Genomic DNA, 20,034 nt, shown 5'->3' with positions numbered 1-20,034 from the left:
CTAATTTATCTTTAATCTGATTGAGACATTTGAATTGTAGATGTTTACTTATCAGTGTAATGATTTCCCTGCTCTTACTCGAGCCAGCACTATCGAAAACATGCCCACCCCATATCCTCCCAAATTTTTACGTTTCCTGTGGAGAAAGGTGCGTTTCTTGAAGAAACACTATATCATATTTCTTATGTTTAAGAAGAGAAATAACCTTCCTTCTTTTTATGGGGTGCCCCAACCCATTCACATTCCATGTGGAGAGAGACAATCCACTTATACTAACATTTGACATTTTGACATATAAGAAAAAATAGATTGTGTGTCAAAAACGATTATAACAACCACATTCCAACATTAGTGCAACAATCAAACCCGAACATCCCCTAGAACAAAACAAAAAAACTGAAAAAAGAAAAACATGCGCATTAAAACCGTGCATGACAGCGCCAACTGGTGTCCATCCCTCCAAACTCAAACAGTCCAAGCACGCCTACAAGAACCCCCGTGACAGCCTTGCTGTCAAGTCCGGCATTTCTATACAAATGTTGTGAGACAAAATTGCACAGCAAGAAATACTCCATGAAACAAACTTCAGCCAATAGGCGGAATACGCACAAAGAGTGTGTAGATTCATCCATAAAACTGTCCTGAAGGTGTGACACTCTACAAAATAAACTCCAGCCAATAGGCGGAACCAGCACAGAAAGCGCGCAGATTCCTCAACAGTCAAGCAAATGTTCAGTGAGCCGGTTCACTTGGCTGCAACATGAGTGCGAACAAATGGCTTACTCACTCAAATCACTTGCAAGAAATACTCTCCAATGACTCCAGGTAATGAATCCGTTTCTCGACACCCCCCACTCTTGTAACCACATCAGTGAACTTTGCCTCCATGGCAGTGATCGATCAACGTATCACAGCAAGATCCTCTAAGTCAGCAACGACCTTCGTCAGCATTGTCGACATGTTCAGCATCTCCCCGACTAAATCGACTTCCAGGCTTGCAGCCTGCTCGGGGGTGTCAGTTTAAGCACGTAAGTGCCTTTTAATGCCTCCAGAGCCCGAGGATTTTGAATTCTTTGACATATAGTCCCCCTAGAACAGTTATGGAACAGAGTGTATCGAATCTCACCGGTTTATGTCATTAAAAGTATTAAAACTAGCAAAGTGCGCAGAGCTCGCCGTTCACACGTCTGATCCCCACATGGCGTCACATGACTTCAAATATTTGTACTTTTAAAAATTCATCTGTCACATCACAGGACTACTGAGGTCAACTGCAAAAACACATTCACCTAAAATCTTGATGTTGAAAAAGCTCATGACATGTTATTTGAGATTAATTATTTGAATCTATTTACAATACAAAATAAAACACTTTCTTAAAATATATAAACTTTGTATGTCCTCTTAGGGATCATGTAAATAAAACACAATGTGTGTGTAACAGAGGCACTGCGGCTCAGCTCTGTACTGCACTGCAGGAACATTGCACAACTCAAGGCACATGCAATGCAACTACAATGCACTACAGCCCCGTCCAAGATTCAACACACACCTGCCTCGTATCGCAAACACCTAAACTGAGTTTTACATAATAATGAGATTAGAACTGACAAAGTTGATCTCGATGTACTTACTATGTAGCTTAATGTTTACACTACCACACCAATCTTTACGACTTTTCTATTATTCTAAAAAATGGAAAATAGAAATAATAAAAAATGAGTAGGTGTTTTCAAACTTTTGACAAACACGTAAAATATGTGCATGTACCTTGTCTAGAGTGTTGGTGTTGCAATGTGGGTTGAGATTGAGGCTGTCTCTAAAGAGGCAGCTGGCTTTCTCACAGTAACTGAGGCTGAGCTGGTAGTTCTCTGGTTTAGCCAGCAGCGAGCGCACAGCTTTAAAAGTGTTGAGACAGGCTTTGGGCAGCGGACTCCTGCAACACAAACAGGATGTACTGAGCACAGACCAAGCTAACAGCAATAAAGCAACACAAAAAGCACATCAAACGAAGGAGAGTTCCCGGACAGCGAGCCAAAAGATAAAACGGGCTGAAGTGGTTCCACAGGAAGAGTCACTCTGATCAGAAGGTCTGACAACTCACGCAATCTCTTTTCATCTGGTTTGATCTTTATTTACTTCTGGAAATAATATTCTTGAAAGCAAATAAGGCTGGAGAAAGGCAGGCTGTTGCATTTGAGTGTGTGGCCATCACAGAGTCTTTTTGTTTCAATAACACAGGCCTCCATTATTGAAGTTTCCTGGACAACTGCCGTAGAGTGTCCGGTGTGTATTTGTGTGCATCACTCACTCTGCGGACTGAAGACTGTGTGGTAGGTGTTCCACCGCTGGGTAGAGTCTCTCGGCCGCCACATCATCTCCCTGGAGCCAATTAATGATCACCACGGCAACTGACGACCACCATTTGGAGTGAGGGTCACAGCCTGGAGGTCAAGGACACAATCATGATCACACACAAACTGTCCTTCAATCACCCTGACTAACATCTGTTTCAATGAAAACATGCGGAGATGAACACAGTGTGATTTGAAATGTACTGACCTGAACAGAAAGCCACAATGAAAACTAAATTAGTGCTTTATAAACACCATGCAGCAGTGCTTCCCTGCTCTGCTGTAACCGATGTTTTTTTATGCTCTGATACAGATCATTTGAACCAAGATTTCAGGAGTCCAGGGTCAAAACTTAAGCTAACTGAAAGAAAGTGCAACTGACCTGTAACAGTGGCCATGTTGGATCCGATGGCGAAGGACTGCGTTGTGGCTCCTGCTGCGTCTGATGCGCTTGTGAGTAACTGCAGGTATTCTAGAGCATCAGAGTATTCTCTGTCAAAACAGCAAAAAACACTCATAAGATGCATTCAAAAATTACTGCAGTGTAAGGGGAACAGAATGTAAAATCATTACAAAAAATAAGATAAAAAAAAAAAAAAAAGTATTTAAGATTTAACAACCATTAATTTTGATTTATTTATTCAATTTAAGTACAATATATTTATTCATAATCTAATAAATATATTTATGTTATATAATATGTTAAACACAGTGTACACTATAGTGGACTATTAGCTCATTCCCATTTAAAATATCCTATATTTACTGTGCATTATCACATTGAGAATCAATAGATTTATCCAAAAGCTGGAAAATGTTGCTTTCAGAGGTTTTATATGGAGTTAGGATGAAAATAAGGTACATTTCAAACTGTTCTGAGACCAATGCAGACAGATAGCACACTGGAGGTTAAGTCATTCACTAAACAGGGAGCAAAGGAGCATCCTATAGTGCAATTAATCCTAAAATCTGACCAAAAGTTCAGTTTCAGGCTGCAGATGATGTTTGGCAGACATGTGATAACGATATTCAGTACATACATTCAGAATTTGTAAATGTATAATTTTATTTTAACATGGTTGGCAGTGATTGGATGATGCTGGACATTACTTTGAATCAGAATGAATTATGCTCATTTCTGATGTAATGTCTGTAACGTCTCAAAAACATGAATAACCAACACTCCTGGAAACAATAAATAATTTGAGGAAAAAAATCTGACTTCCTATAGCTTAGTGTTATTTAAAATTCCACAACTTAGTCTCACTGTCCACATATGTGTGCATTCATTTTTAGGAAATCTATTTGCTCTAGAAACGACTTTTTTTTTTTTTTTTTGCTTGTTTATTAGGTGTTACTAGTTACAAATCAAAAAGGGAAATGGAAAGCTCGGGTCTCAGGAGGTTAATCTTGGTTAATTTAAACATAATACATTTTTAAAATTAAAGGTTGCATACGCTAACATTAGGTAATGTATTATGAACTAACATGAACTAACAATGAATAATAGTATATTTATAAATTAACATTACCCAAGCTTAATAAATGCTGTAAAAATTATTTCTTCAAGGTTTATGTTACCTAATCCATTTTCTAATATTAAAGGTGCACTCAGTAACTTTTGTCTTTGTGTCATCTTGGACTTACACTGACACCTAGTGGTTTGGATGCAGCATCATTTCAAATCAATAGTTTTCAGTTTCAGATGTCATTGTAGAAATGTAGTATTCACAGTCAGGCATGATTACTTTAATCAATGAGTGAAGTGTCCTATAACAGGACGGTTACTGAGATTCAGTGAGTAGTATTCAGCTGGTCATGTGATTCAAACATGGCAGCCCCCATGTGCGGACCCTCTCCATGTAGAATAAAACAGCTTTTATAAGGTTACTGATATGACTGGAGTCTTCATTTTAATGTGAGTGATCATGATTTTCTACATATATTGCAAAATTACAACTCATGTCTTTAGGGGTTCAACTTTTTTTAATGAGGAAACAATTACTGAGTGCACCTTTAACATATAAGATTATTGTAAAGTTCTACCAGTAATTTTTTAAAATATATTTATTGGATCACAAATACATTTACAAAATGATACACTTGAAAACTGAACTATTTTTAAAAATGACTATTTAGGCAAATCTGACCAATTTGGACAGTTTTTATGGCTAAATCTGACCCCCAAAAAAAGGTAATGAGCATGACAAACACTGTCACAAGGTAATGAATTTTTGTCACAAGGTAATGAGCATAACAAACACTGTCAGTTGACAAAATGGACAGTTGAGTGTTGAGAAGTGGACAGTTTTGTCCTCACTGAGGTACATTAATATGGCTTACTTGTGTAATACAAGCATCATACTTGGACACACAAACGTTTTCTTCCATTTAACATGTTTTTAGGATGAACACTAGGGATGTGCACAAGTAATTGATTAATCGAGTACTCATTCAGCTTTAAATATTCGACTAAAAACACTACTCCAGTATTGCAAATCGATATCTTTTTTATTGTGTGTGCGTGTGTGCTTTTGTCTGCTGTGAGCCACATTAAAACAGCTTCTCTCCCCTAAATCTTGCCGTTAGTTCTCCCAAAAATAAAATTCTGCCATTATTTAAAGTGACTGCATCACTTCAGAAGACTTGGAATGTATGTTTCTATGTGTGAGTGCAAATGTTGTTTCTTTTATTTTTGAATCTAGATCTTGTTGTCTACAACAAGTAGTAGCATAATGCTCATTTTTAAATAAGGTTCAAAGGTTGAACTTAAATTCTAAATTTCAAGTAATCGATTACTCTTTTTTTTTTTTCCTTTTTTTTTTTTTTTTAGATGGGCTGGTTTGAGTATTTCTGTAACTGCTGATCTCCTTGGATTTTCACACACAACAGCCTAGAATTGACTCCAAATGGTGCCAAAAACAAAAAACATCCAGTGAGTGGCAGTTCTGTGGACAGAAATACCTTGTTGATGAGAGAGTTCAACAGAGAATGGCCAGACTGGTTTGAACTGACAAAGTCTACAGTAACTCAGATAACCGCTCTGTACAATTGTGGTGAGAAGAATATCATGTCAGAATGCTATTCTGAGATGCAGGCTGGTGTTGTTTTGGCGGCACAAGGGGACCTACACAATATTAGGCAGGTGATTTTAATGTTGTGGCTGATCGGTGTACATATATATTGCTTTGCTGTTTTTTGTTTAAACAGTTTTCACACTAATGCTCTGATGGAGAATTTTGCACACTTGAAATTAAATCCAGCAAAACAAAACATTTTAATGTTCAGTAAAGATGGTTAACCATGTAATTTTGAAACCCGGCATAGAACTCGTTTACTGTTTGAATTGTATTATCTGCTTCCAATATCAGCCTAAGCAGACTGATGCGATGAACGCTTAAATAGGCCAGTTTCCTACTGTAGCCTACATTTAATTCTGTGTAAACTAGCACTGAGAATTAAGTACTCACCCGTCCCCATCAGTGAGGGTGTTGTCACCCTGCGGCTGTGCCACACAGTACAAGGCCTTCTCCAAAAGGTGCTCACGGAACGCCTGGGTCACCTGAGCCAGCGGGTCAACTTCAGACAAAGAAAAGACAGAGATAAAGGGTACGGAGGGAATCGCTATTAGCAGCACATTAATACAAAAATCCTTTGAGCTCTCACAAACTGAAGCCTTTAATAGTCCTGTTGTGATTTGGTCCTGACCTGAGTTTCCTGCCTGGCTATAAATGCTCTCTTTAGGAGTGCTGCGTATGGACCAGTCTCCATCCACAAAGAAGCGATGACCAAGAGGGTGACACAACCACTGCATAGCCGGAGGAACACTGCCACTGGGCGAGAGACAGGCCTGTCGAGCGCTGCTCAAGAATACTCGCTACATGGATACGCAGACAGAGAAAAGAAAAGTCACATCTCCACTCATCATATGTACTACGGAAACAAAATACAGATACATAATCAACAATAATGAGAGCAATTTCGCAAGCAGCATTCAAATAGCTGCACAAGATGAAGAAAGAGACTGTGGCGCTGTTCCAAAACCTAGTAAGCTGCCTATGTAGGTAGCATTTAAAAGCATCGTACTCACAGTGGTGAAGTGAAGCAGACGGGGTAGGCTGGTTTTGACTCGGAGGGCTGCAGACACATAGATTTCTGCCAGTGTGGCAACAGGGAGACAGTCTACTGCACATTCTGCCAGATTGAGCGCACTCAGAGCCATGTGGATCGCAGAAAGATGGCTGCCACCAAGCTTGCCTGCACTCACATCCACATCATGTACAAATCAGACATGAATCATACAAACATGACAGCCCAACACTGTGTTTCATCTCAGAAAGGTAGGTTCTCATATTTTTGCACCAGTCATGCAGTGTTGGAGAACATTATGTTACTTCTAATAATAGTATTAAGTTAAATACTTTGTAGACTAACGCCGGCTCAAAGAGACATCTAATGTGGCATATACTGTATGCCACACACAGTCCGCAAAAATGTATTTAGAGAGATTTTAATATTGTATTAGACGTGTATCTAACTGGCTGTTTTATCGAAAATAATGTGTTCCTCTAATACAATAAATAAATAAAATCAAAATTACACCTTTTAAACCATTTCAGGGCAAACACATAAATATTAAGCATAAAGATATGCAAATAGCATATCAATATTTGCTGAAAGGCCCCCAAATACAGATAATTCAATACATAATAATTCAAATAACTACATATAAGGCCTAATATAATAATTCAGGTAATCCAAAGACATTATTGTGGCAGAGAAGTAATGCACTGATTATACAATACCAAGTGTCTTAAGAAATCAAAATATTGTTTGTTTTATTACAGAAATTAAGTAAAGTCAGGGGACACGATTAATTGCATAAATTTTTTTAATGTGTTAATTTTTTATATAACTAATCATAATAAATATGCACATTAAATTGACATCCTTAGTTTTTATTTTTTTTTTTATTACAGAATTTATGTATAATCAGAGGCATTTATTTAGTTAATGTTTTTACATGTTATTTTTTTACGTTTAATTATACTAAATTTATGCGTTAAATCAACATCCTTCATTTTGTATTTTATTGCAAAATTTAGGTTGACTCAGGGGGCTCGATTAATTACACAAAAAATTGTTTTACGTGTTTTCTTCTATATAATTGATCATACTTAATTTACATGTTGTTGACATCTTTAGTTTTTATTGTTTGTTTTATTAAAAAATTTATTTATAGTCATGAGGCATCTTTTATATAATTAATCATAATACATTTAAGCATTGTCAACATACTTATTTTTTATTGTTTGCTTTATTACAGAATTTATTTTTAGTCAGGGGGGCATAATCGATTGCGTTATTTTTTTTATATAATTAATCATACTAAATAAACACGTTAAATCGGCATCCTTCGTTTTTATTGTTTGTTTTATTACATTATTTATACTCAGGGGGCATAATTAACTGTGTAAATTGTTTTTACGCATTTTTAAAAAAGAAAAAATTATTTATAGTTGGGGGCATTATTAATTGCTTTAGTTTTTACGTGATTTAAAAAAAATAATGAATCATACTAAATTAACATGTTAAATTGACATCCCTGGTTTTGATTGTTTTTTATTACAGAATTTATTTATAGTCAGGGGGCGTAATTAATTGTGTTAATTGTTTTTACGCATTTTTTTTTTTTTTTTTATAATACAAAATTAAAACTTTAAATCCTTAGTTTTTATCATTTGTTTTATTACAGAATGTTATTTATATTAAGGGGGCATGATAAATTGCATTAATTGTTTTTACGGTTTTTTTTTAAATTATTATTAATCATACTAAATTAATGTGTAAAGTTGACATCCTTAGTTTTTATTGTTTTTTTATTACAGAATTTATTTATAGTCAGGGGTCATAATTAATTGCATTAATTGTTTTTACATGTTATTTTTTTATTTAATTAATAATACAAAATGTACGTGTTAAGTTGACATCCTTAGTTTTTATTGTTAGTTTTTATTACAGAATTTTCGTATAGTCAGGGGGCATGATTAATTGCATAAAATTGTGACTTTTATTTTTCATATAATTAATCACACTAAATGCAAGCATTAAATCGACATCCTTAGCTTTTATTGTCTGTTTTTATTAAAGAATTTATGCTTGATTAACTGAATTATTTTTTTTCTTACATAATTTATCACACTTAATTTGTGTTAAATCGACATCCTCATTTTTTTTATCTGTATCCCCCAGCCCTACTCACCAGTCATGTGGAGCTGATGTAGACGGTGGTAGACCAAGGCAGCATCACGGCAGCTCTTGCGGGCATCCTCCTGTAGCATGCGATTTGCACGGAGGGCTCCAGCTCGGCTGGCTAGCCAGCGACCCACCCACAGTCTCTGCAAACACAGACGCAGAGCGGACCACAGCACAGCACAGGTCAAATCCAGCTGAGAGGTGGGCAGAGGACGACCGAGAGCTTTGAGACACGTCCAGAGGTTCTGAGAGGCCTGAGCAAAGTCTCCCTGAGGATATAACACAAGAAAATGAGAGAAAATCACACATTTAATGCAATGGGATTTGATGAGTTTTGTGGCTGCGAGTGTGCTTTTACCCTGGCTAGGTCCAGGTCTGCCTGTTTGCGGTGTCTCCAGAAGAGGACAGATGATTCTGAGTGGGGTCTGGTCACTGGTTCTCCATACACTAGCAGTCTGATCAGAACTCCAGCAACCAGAACACCGTTTAACAACCACACCAGTAAAGTGGGCAACATCCAGTCCATCCAACCCCATGACTCTGCTGGACACACAAAAAACATACAAGATTTGATTATTAAACAATTCAAGAGAGTTAGATTTTGAAGTCAATATAACACCTAAACTGATCCTATGAAATTTCTTAATACATGTCCCTGGTCTTGTTGTTTGTGTATAATTCATCAGTGAACATTATTTTAAAGAAAAACAAGTTTTGTCTTTGTAATTTTCCTTGGGGGATGGGGAAAAATACTTCCGGAGCCAAGGCCATTAAAACAAAGTGGGTGCTGACTGACTGTTGCCTTTACTTAAATCTCTCACTAGGTGACGTAAGAGTATCAGCACCTGTTTCCTGCACTGTCAGCATTGTTCTGCCTCCTGCATGTCCTGAGACAGACGCTCCAGAGCTGCTCCAGCCCCCACACAGCAGAGAGGCCAGCGGGTTAAAGGAGAGGAAGAGGAGGGTAAAAGCACACAGAGCCATGCGAGAGCGGTCCAACATTCCTCCAGCCCTGTCAACCATAGGCTAATAGAAAGAGAGATGGCAAAAGTTAACCTGAGTTAACAATCAAACAATTGAATAATCTACATTTTTCTTAAACCACAAGCAAACAATTACATCATGACCAAAACCAAATAATTTCATAACAGTAGCTCTAGGGTTCAGCTGGTATCAGCCCACCTTGCTGTCTTCTTCCATTGGGCTGTCCGGTTCTGAGTCGCTGCCGTGGTGGGAGTAGGGTCCGCTGGACTGGGGCGAACCAGCATCTGAGGCTGGGGGGGTGGGGATCTCTGGTTTCACTTCTACTTCCATAGTCACAAGGTCCTTCAGAGACTCTGCGGCAGCAAAGCAACAGGTCAATGCAAAGAAATGGCTTTCTGGGAACATATTTCTATGTACAGGTATTCAAGATAATTTTGGAATAAGTTTAAAGTCAACATGAAACAGCATTCGCAACCCATTTTACTTCCATAATATGATGCTTTTCTGATTGAATCTTCAATGGGAAAAGAAAACGTAGGGCGAGATTTGAATTTATCCAACAGGAACTGATTGAATCATTTAAATTGGGCGTTCCAAATCAGATTGGAGCCAGACTTGAATATCTATCCTTACTGTAACCTTTATTTCCTCTATGCGTTAATTATTGGCAAGATTTCAGAACAGGGGTTTTCAAAACGGGTCTGCAGAAAATTAAAAAAAATAAATAAAAAAAAAGTCCAAATTAGTTTCTTTTAATTATACATTATTCAAGGACCAGATAGCAGATTGTGGAACACAGACGATTGCCTCTCACCATGTCAGATTATCACCTTGTTTACATCTGGTCGCTTAAATGCAACACTTGTATTCGGATTTCGAGGGGAGGGTCTCTGTGACGATATACATCAATGACTAGGTTAGTGTGCTACTGTATGACAATAAACCACAAAAAAATTCAAGAAAAAGCAGGGCTGCTGCAGAGTTTTTAAAATCAAATTTAAGACTTAAGACATTTTTCAAGACCTGATCAAATTAAATGAATACCGTATCCCCATACCAAAACAAACCCACGCAATCTCAAAATAAATCATGTATCACAGACTCTTACTTAAACAGGCAGAGGCACACATTCAATATGGCCTTAACATTGTTTATCAGTAAAACAGGGTAGGCTATATGTGCTTTTCACATTTTTCTGATCGGACCGTTATTTCTTTTAAAAGCTGCACGAAAGTGCAAAGTTTAAAATTTTGTATAGTGCAGCGGTTGATTGACAGGTGAGCGGGAGGCGCTTCACTGCTGTCCAGGACGCATCAGGACGGATTAGAGTTTACACCTCAAATGCAATGTTGTCACATGCATTTTTGACAACTTCATGTGTTTTTTGTGATCCGATCACCGGATCACCTGGAACGTATCTTAACACCAGGTGTAAATGGGGTCAATATGACCAGGAACATGTATTAAGCAAGTAAACTGTCAATTTTGATTTCATGTTGACTTTAAAGCATAGCAAGGAACTCTGGATGAGCTTACTATTCTTCTGGATGGACATTTTGAGAGCCATGTTCTCCTGCTTTAGTTTTTGGTTGGACTGCTGAAGGTAGCGAATGTGGTCAATGGCTTTCCTCAATACTGCCGACTTATTGAGCTGCACAAGAGAGAAGCTTCCATTTAAAGCAAAACCATTTTTGACCCTTCAAACTGGCTTCAGGTAAGGCTGAAAAAAAGAGCTTGTTTGGGTAGCTCATATCATCTGGTCAAAGTTTTCAAACTAATTTCAATGAAGAGTCGCTGTCATTAAGGATATTCTCAGGTGAATGAGCACCAGACCTACGTAGTAGTAGGTCTTGACAAAGACAATGGGGGCCAACCTTAGCTTCAGTTCCTGCCACCAGATCTTTGAGCTCGAGGATCTTGTCATTGATGGAAGAGCGGTAGCGTTTCTCGATGGCGTTGTGGGCCGTGCGTTTCTCGCCCTTGTGCGGCAGACTACCTAGTTTCCCACTGATGGCGATGCGGTTGATGGGCAGTTTGTCTGTGTCTACTACTAGTGGAACGGTAGTCAGGATGGTGCCACCACTCATTAGAGCCTGAGACAGAGATGGATAGACAGAACAGATGTGTAGAAAAGATTTAACAGATCTTCAAATATGCCTTATAAGCAAGACAACAGCAAAAAAGGGGCAATCTACAGTTCAATGCGAGACCCTGTTTTAAATTTCCAGTCACTTTATTTTATTAATTTCAGCAAGGTTTAAATGTAACTTTAAAATTGAATATCTTGAACTTTGACGAGAACCAGTAATTATACACTTGACGGCCTGTTCACATTGAAAGCCAAAACAAAGAAGCAGACAAAAGGATCATTTGCACCAAAAGCAGAGTGAAAAAGCACCATCATTCACATGCTTTAATGCAAGATAAAATTCATTTGACAAATTTCACTTGCTGAAACGCAGTGATATAGAAATTGTACTATTTTTACTTGTATTCTGAGACCAAATATATGAAACTTCCAGTTCCAGACACCTGACTCAAACATTATATCTTATTGGTTACTATTGAATAATTTTGCAAAACAAAATTAAATGGAACAAACAAAAAATAAACCAAACAACTAAACTAAACCAAACAAAAATAAAAAAACAAAACAAAAAAATAAACCCAAATCAAACAAAAAACAAACCAAACAAAAACAAACAAAACCAAAACAAAATAAACCAAAACAAAAAAATAAAACCAAATCTAACAAAAAAAACAAACAAACCAAACCAAAACAAAAAATAAAACCAAATCAAACAAAAACAAAACAAACAAAACAAAACAAATATATCAAACAAAAAACAAACAAACAAACAAAAATACATAAAGTGTCTGTGTTTCTTCTGTGTACCTGCAGTGAGGTGTTCTGGACAGGTGCTGTGGATGTAGCAAGCGATGTGATGCAGGGTGATGCTACTGTTGTTACCATGGTTACATCAGGCTTCAGAGTGGTGAGCAAGAGAGACTCAGCCTTAATGAACTGAGGCTGCAACAAAACCTGCAATACACAGAGAAGGGTCAGTGCAAACAAAAAAGTAATGTAAAGTCATATCCGAAATATGAATGATTTGGCATGTGTGCAAAAGTGATTCAAATTAAAGCACTTACAGGAACCTGTTGAACCTGAGAAGAGATGGTCTGCGTGGAGGTGGTCAGGATGGGTGAAGTCGAGAGGCACTGCACCTGAGCTTGTATGGCCATTGGCTGAATTTTCTGTGGAGAGGCGGGGACACTCGGGATTGGCTGAGGGGAGCTCTGCTGATTGACTGCTGCAAGAACCAGCAAGATCATGAGAGGTAAGAAATGGCAAGAAAAAAAAAACAAACAAACAAATACATCTTTTCAAATCAAAAATCGTAATTGCTTTTGTTATCACTTGAGGAAATCTTGTTCTGTTGACAATGCTGTGATCGCGCACAATGAATGAGCAAACATTCACGGATATGCCAAAGAGGAGATTTAGATTCATTAGCAATAGTAATAAACTGTTCACGTCACCTGACCGCACTTTGATCTACACAAGTGTGATGCTGCATTCTCTCTTGGACCTAGAGACATTACCTAAGCCTTGAAACGATAAGACGGAAGGGAAACGATTAGAGAATATACAAAGAATGTGGGTGGAGCAGCACTGCACGAGGTCTCTACCATTTAATATATGGCAAAAGGTCACTAGGTTTCCAGGACTGAAAACAGTGACATCACAACAATCTGCACCTTGAACAAACACAGTCTTTCGTTTCATAACAAACCTTCATATCAGGGCTGTCTGAAGCAAAATGTCAGTACTGACATATCATTGGTTGGACAGTGATCAGGTGATGCAATTTAGCAGTTGTCTCATTACTCAATGTCACAACAGAAAATATAAATAATCTTAATACACTTTAACTGGAGAAAAAGAGAGTTAGTGTCCGATAAAGGAGTGAGATTTTGTTTCTGACTATATCTACTGACTAAAGTTTTTCATAGACACATGCTAACATAACAGCATATATCTGATTCAGCTATTGAATCAAATATGTAAGGATCATACTTAAACACTGTAAACACTATTAAGTTAAAAGAACTAAAAAAATGTGAGGCAATCAGTTACATAATTTTTTTAAGTTAATAAACTCCCACGTTTAAGTTAACAGAACTTCCAGATTTTTATTTTGTTCAACACATGCATGTTAATTGCTCTTAACTTGAAATACTGGGTGAGCTAACTTATATATTTTAATGGCACGTATCTCTAAATTTAACTGAACATAAAATTACCATGTAAGATCAACTTAATTACTTCAAGTAGATGGGCCCTATCTAGCTAGTACAGTGAATGCCAGCATGCTGAATGCATGCTAATTGGAAACACAATACTTTGATTAGCATAGCAATTGCTTAACAAGTAAAGCAATATACTGCTTTGCTTAGTTCATTTGACCCAACCATTATTCTCAAGTTTGCTCTATTATTCTGTAACATTTTTGTTGTAAAAGAATGAGACACAACACCTATGAAGCTTCCACAATCCAACTGGATATTGAATACCAAACTATGTCAGTGTGTATACTACTTTTAATATACATGTAATACAGGTGAGATAAATGTTAATACTGTTAATAATTTAAGTTTTAAATCGCAACTATGGAGCTGTGGTGGTCCGAAATAGAGATTGAATACCAAATACGCATCTTTACATAGCCGAGTTAAGCTAAACATTAAGATAACATTATTCATGCAATTACTGTGTATTTGCATTTATGCCACCTCTGAGCAGCAGCACTAAACAGTCTGTGAATATACACCTTTTCTTGGTATACTGTATGTCAAACTTCTGAACAACTTACGTGCCACCTTTTGCAGTGTAAAGATGGCTCATGTCAGGTTGTAAAACCCAATTTAGTTGGAAAATTTTACGTAATTTTTTCATGAGAAACCTATGAAAATCTGCACACCCCTTGCATAAACAAAGTTTGACGACTCTCTCTCCTTCCTAATCTGAAACTCCAAAAACTCCCATTACTAACTGAAAACCAACATCAACAACAGAGAGCATAAAACACAAGCTGAGACAAGCTCAGAAGATTTCTTCTCACAAATACCCAACATACCATGCCCTACGAGAATTGCCTGTGTTGCCATAGTTTATAAGGTAGGCATGATATGCAACCCTTGCATCTGGGATTAAGTGCCAGCAGATGTAATATCAAGCATTCATGGTTAAAAAAAAAAAAAAATGTTTTACAGTGCATTCAGAAAGTATTCAGACCCCTTCATTTTTTTTTCACATTTTGTTATGTTGCAGCCTTATGATAAAATTCTTTAAATATTTTTTTTTCACATCAATCTACACTCCATACCCCATAATGACAAAGCAAAAAAAAAAAAAAAAAGATTTTTGTTAACAATGAAAATTTATTAAAAAGAAAAAAACTGAAATATCACATTGACATATGTATTCAGACCCTTTGCTTTGACACTTTCAATATTTAGCGCAGGTGCATCCCATTTCTCTGGATCATCTTTGAGATGTTTCTACACTTTGACTGAAGTCCACCTGTGGCAAATTCAATTGATTGGACATGATTTGGAAAGGCACAAACCTGTCTATATAAGGTCTCACAGCTGAAAATGCATAACAAAGCAAAACCCAAGCCATGAGGTCAAATGAACTGCCTGCAGAACTCAAAGACATGATTGTATCGAGGCACAGATCTGGAGGATGCTACAAAAAAAAATGTTGGCTGCATTGAAGGTTCCCAAGAGCACAGTGGCCTCCATAATTCTTAAACGGTAGAAGTTGGAACAACCAGGACTCTTCCTAGAGCTGGCCGCCCGGCCAAACTGAGCAATCAGGGGAGAAGGGCCTTGGTAAGAGAGGTGACCAAGAACCCGATGGTCACTCTGGTTGAGCTCCAGAGATCATGTGTGGAGAAACTTGCAGAGGGAAAACCATCACTGCAACACTCCACCGATCTGGGCTTTATGGCAGAGTGGCCAGACAGAAGCCTCTCCTCAGTGAAAGACACATAAAAAATAAATAAATAAATAAATAAAAATCACATAAAGACTCTCAGACTGTGAGAAATAAGATTCTCTGGTCTGATGAAACGAAGACTGAACCGTTTGGCCTCAATTCCAAGTGTCTTGTCTGGAGGAAACCAGGCACCGCTCATCACCTGCGCAATACCATCCCAATGGTAAAGCATGGTGGTGCTAGCATCATGCTGTGGGGGTGTTTTTCAGCAGCAGGGACTGGGGGACTGCACAGGGTTGAAGGAAAGCTGAATGCAGCAAAATACAGAGATATCCTTAATAAAACCTGGTCCAGAGTGCTCAGGACCTCAGACTGGCCGAAGGTTCACCTTCCAACAGGACAATGACCCTAAGCACACAGCCAAGACAACACAAGTGTGGCTTAGGGACAACTCTGTGAATGTTCTTGAGTGGCCCAGTCAGAGCCCAGACTTGAACCCAATTGAACATCTCTGGAGAGACCTGAAAATGGCTGTCCACCGATGGTCCCCATCCAACCTGACAGAGCTTGAGGATCTGCACAGAAGAATGGCAGAAATCCCAAAATCCAGGTGTGCAAAGCTTGTCACATCATACCCCAAAAAGAACTGAGGTTGTAATAGTTGCCAAAGATGCTTCAACTAAGTACTGAGTTAAGGGTCTGAATTCTTATGTCAATGTGATATTTTAGTTTTTTCTTTTTAATAAATTTGAAAAGTTATCAAAAGTCTGGTTTTTGCTTTGTCATTATGGGGTATGGAGTGTAGATTAATGTGAAAAAAATAATAATTTTTAGCATTTTAGCGTAAGGCTTCAACATGAATACTTTCTGAATGCACTGTATAATTAACATTTTTGGCAGATCCTTCCGGAAGTTTTATGATTATGGCACCTCCATTATGCACAAATGAAAGATTTGTATACTTTTTATACTTAAGTTCCAATCTTTACGCAACTTTTGGGTGCACAGGTTTTGCCAAAGATTGCAAAGCTAGTGGTCTCAAACCTTTAAAGACATTTTATGAGTTTTGTCGGAGATACTTAGAAGCAAGTAAACTATATATCCATGTGCTGTGTAATCTGCTGTCTGTGATATAATCAGTAATTAATACTTTTGGATTGACAGAAATTCTGATCACAAACTCTACATACATCCTCCGCTAATGTCTTCTGTGATTCCTCTACAACGGTTAGCAGAGAGTGCTGCACCAAACCATGAATTCGTTTTTCCACGGCAGGCTATTATTGTGGTATCAACTGTTTCAGATTCACCTGCCACTAAACTGAACATAAATACAATACAAACTGTGGTTGGTCGCATTGCATGTTGGTCAGACAGACTCTTCCGGTCTAAAAGCCGAAGTATACTTTGGTTTTCCGCATTGCTAATCACACAGTATGCGTGACACAAATTTCATCATCAGCACAGTCTGCGCAGACTGTCCGCATGCAGCCCAGATTTTCTAGACATGTGCACAGTCCTCGTCTGTACGCAGCGTCGGTGCATGCGCCTGCCGTTGACTGTACTAAAAGAATATCACAAAGCAGTCGTAGTGCCCATGCGTCGAACGCATTCGTATTCGCTTGTGGTCAGAAGAGTATACTTTGAAAGGCAACACAGTCAACAATTGATTGGGTGCAATCCAATCTGGAACCCAGAAAAACTAAGCATACCCAGGCCTTCAGTGGGTGGTTCTTAGCCAGAATAATCTGCATAGTACACCAGACTTCATGCCGATGGTCAAAAGTCTGGCTGTGTAAGGTTAAAAGATCAAGCTCACCGGTGTAGCCATTCTGTTTGGTGTAAGTGACCACAGGCTGCTGCTGCTGCGGTGCTCGGGGTGTTGGTGAGCTGAAGATAGCCTGCTGAGAGGAGCCGAACGCTGGACTCTTGCCAGCCGGGGTGGAAGGATGGAGGCTGGGAGATGGAGCCGGCTGAGCTTTGGGTTGCGTGGTCTGCAGTGTGGTAGGGTTTGCAGGGGTGGATGTCACCTGGGCCAGCGGAGACTGCTGAAAGGTGGGAGGGTGGAACACCTTGTCTGGGATGGAAGAGCTGCGGGTTATGGGTGGGCCCAGCAGGGCATCCAGATGAGGGCTGCTGCTGAGGATGGTGGAGGTGATGGTGGGCGTGGAGGAGGTGGGTGGGGGAGACGAGGGGCTGAAGTGAGGCAGGCCTGAAAGTTCCTGCGTAGGGGCAGGGGGAGCGGGGAATGGAGCGTGATCAAACAGCCCTCCGAACTCCATGTCTTGGTTGGTGATAAGCTGGAGCATGTCTGTTAAAACACGGAAAGAGAGACAGGAAGAGTAAGCAATGGATTTCTCAAAGGCTTTAAGTGCAAAAAGGGAGACTTAAACTATTTTTATGTAATGGTGTTTTTGACAGTCCTGTAATAAAAAGCAGGTGCGTTAACAAATTGATAACTTTATCACTCAGATTAATCAATCATTTATGAGGAGAGTTATCTGCACAATAAACTATTGTCAGTTAAATTACTGAAACTATAAAGCAATATTGGAGTGCAAAGTATTGTATCAACAGGTTCATGGCACCTGTTTCTATAGTGAACATGTGAGCCTATCCATTCTTACCAGGTTAGTAAAGTTCTTGTACTTCTGAAACTAAATACAAAGTACTTTTACGTAATTATGCAAAGAAAAAAAAAACATTTTCATTTAGACCTTTAGCACACTTAACCTACAAATTTAGCAGGTTATCTCAATCTTTATTAAATATATTTTTTCCATCTCATTGACATGCCAACAATCAAATCACAGTCTTGCTCATTAACTTTTGAAAACAAAACTATTTGAATGTAATTAGCCAAATAATGTAATTGGCCAAATAAACAAACTTACAAAAACTGCTGATTAATTTCAATTATAACTCTTACATTTTATTTCAGGTAACAGGTGTCTAAATATTGGTTTCAGTTTTACATCTGATGTTTACATCTGACCAGAGCCTGGTAAGTACAAATTACATTTAAATTAAACATTTTATTTATTGAATAACTTTGCATATTTGAAAAATGTCCAAAGTTACTGAGAAAATCTAACTTTCTTCATTTCATTAGTCTATCTCTAAAGGAAAGGAAAAAAACATTTTAATTTAAAAAATATTGCACTTTTTTATAATACTTGCTTCAAGTTTTGATACCTTTCATACTTAAAATATTTTAAAACATACCTAATAAATTCTCTAATTTTATACCATCATTTATACCATATACCATCATTATACAGTAGTAATTTTGAGCTTTCATTAAAAAAAAAATAATAATAATTCACAAAAATCTAACCTTTAATTAAAGTAAAACAATTGAAACAGGGGAAATCTCTTATTATTAAATAAATATTTGTCTCCAAAACGCATTGGCCATAATTATTGGCACCCTTTTATTCAATACTTTTTGCAACCACCCTTTGCCAAGATAACAGCTCTGAGTCTCCTCTTATAATGCCTATTGAGGTTTGAGAACACATGGCACGGGATCTGAGACCATTCATCCATACAGAATCTCTACAGATCCTTCAAATTCAGAGGTCCATGTTGGTGGACTCTCCTCTTCAGTTCACCCCACAGGTTTTCTATGGGGTTCAGGTCAGAGGACTGGGATGATCATGGCAGAACCTTGATTTTGTGGACAGTGAACCAGTTTTGTGTTGATTTTGATGTTTGTTTGGATCACTGTCCTGATGGAAGATCCAACGAGGGCCCATTTTAAGCTTTCTGGCAGAGGCAGTCAGGTTTAGATTTTTTTTATCTGTTGGTATTTGATAGAGTCCATGATGGCATGTATCCAAACTAGATATCCAGGACCTCTGGCAGAAAAACAGCCCCACAACATTAAAGATTCAGCACCACATTTAACCGTGGGCATTGGGTACCTACTTCATCTCTGTGTACGCCAAACCCATCTCTGGTGTTTGCTGCCAAAAAGCTCTTTTTTTTTTGTTTGATCTGACCATAGAACCCGGTTGCATTTGAAGTTCCAGTAGTGTCTGGCAAACTGAAGATTCTTGAGTTTGTTGTTGGATGAGAGCAGAGGCTTTTTTTCTTGAAACCCTCCCAAACAACTTGTGGTGATGTCTGATATTTTTTATGAGACTTTCTGACCCCAAGACCCAACTAATTTCTGCAATTCTCCAGCTGTGATACTTGGAGATTCTTTGGCCACTTGAACATCCTCCTCACTGTGCGTGGAGACAATATAGACACACGTCCTCTTCTAGGCCAATTCTTAAGATCTCCAGTTGATTGGAACTTTTTTAAATATTGTTCTGATGGTGGAAATGGGCATTTTCAATGCTTTGGCTATTTTCTTATAGCCACTTCCCATTTTGTGAAGCTCAACAACCTTTTGCCGCACATCAGAACTCTATTCTTTAGTCTAAC

General features: G+C 38.1%; 1 protein-coding gene across 3 annotated transcripts in view; it reads right to left on the bottom strand.

The window, feature by feature from the left end:
• Positions 1-20,034, bottom strand: part of LOC127451151 (sterol regulatory element-binding protein 1-like) — a 34,415-nt gene that overhangs the window by 9,573 nt on the left and 4,808 nt on the right. Inside the window, exons 2-16 of one of the 3 annotated variants that reach the window (XM_051715616.1) lie at positions 17,420-17,911; positions 12,747-12,907; positions 12,490-12,636; positions 11,468-11,686; positions 11,130-11,244; positions 9,792-9,946; positions 9,455-9,635; positions 8,968-9,152; positions 8,617-8,878; positions 6,445-6,611; positions 6,063-6,231; positions 5,825-5,933; positions 2,737-2,846; positions 2,312-2,444; positions 1,771-1,936 (exon numbers count right to left, since the gene is read on the bottom strand). In XM_051715616.1, the coding sequence (XP_051571576.1) occupies positions 1,771-1,936; positions 2,312-2,444; positions 2,737-2,846; positions 5,825-5,933; positions 6,063-6,231; positions 6,445-6,611; positions 8,617-8,878; positions 8,968-9,152; positions 9,455-9,635; positions 9,792-9,946; positions 11,130-11,244; positions 11,468-11,686; positions 12,490-12,636; positions 12,747-12,907; positions 17,420-17,911 (2,771 nt within the window). The remainder of the gene's footprint in view (positions 1-1,770; positions 1,937-2,311; positions 2,445-2,736; positions 2,847-5,824; positions 5,934-6,062; positions 6,232-6,444; positions 6,612-8,616; positions 8,879-8,967; positions 9,153-9,454; positions 9,636-9,791; positions 9,947-11,129; positions 11,245-11,467; positions 11,687-12,489; positions 12,637-12,746; positions 12,908-17,419; positions 17,912-20,034) is intronic. The other 2 variants (XM_051715618.1, XM_051715617.1) reach the window with 2 other exon arrangements.

The sequence above is a fragment of the Myxocyprinus asiaticus genome, chromosome 14 (genome assembly GCF_019703515.2).
Source record: "Myxocyprinus asiaticus isolate MX2 ecotype Aquarium Trade chromosome 14, UBuf_Myxa_2, whole genome shotgun sequence".
NCBI lineage: Eukaryota > Metazoa > Chordata > Actinopteri > Cypriniformes > Catostomidae > Myxocyprinus > Myxocyprinus asiaticus.
The sequence above is the reverse complement of the archived record's forward strand: the minus strand, read 5'-3'. Positions and strand labels throughout refer to the sequence as shown.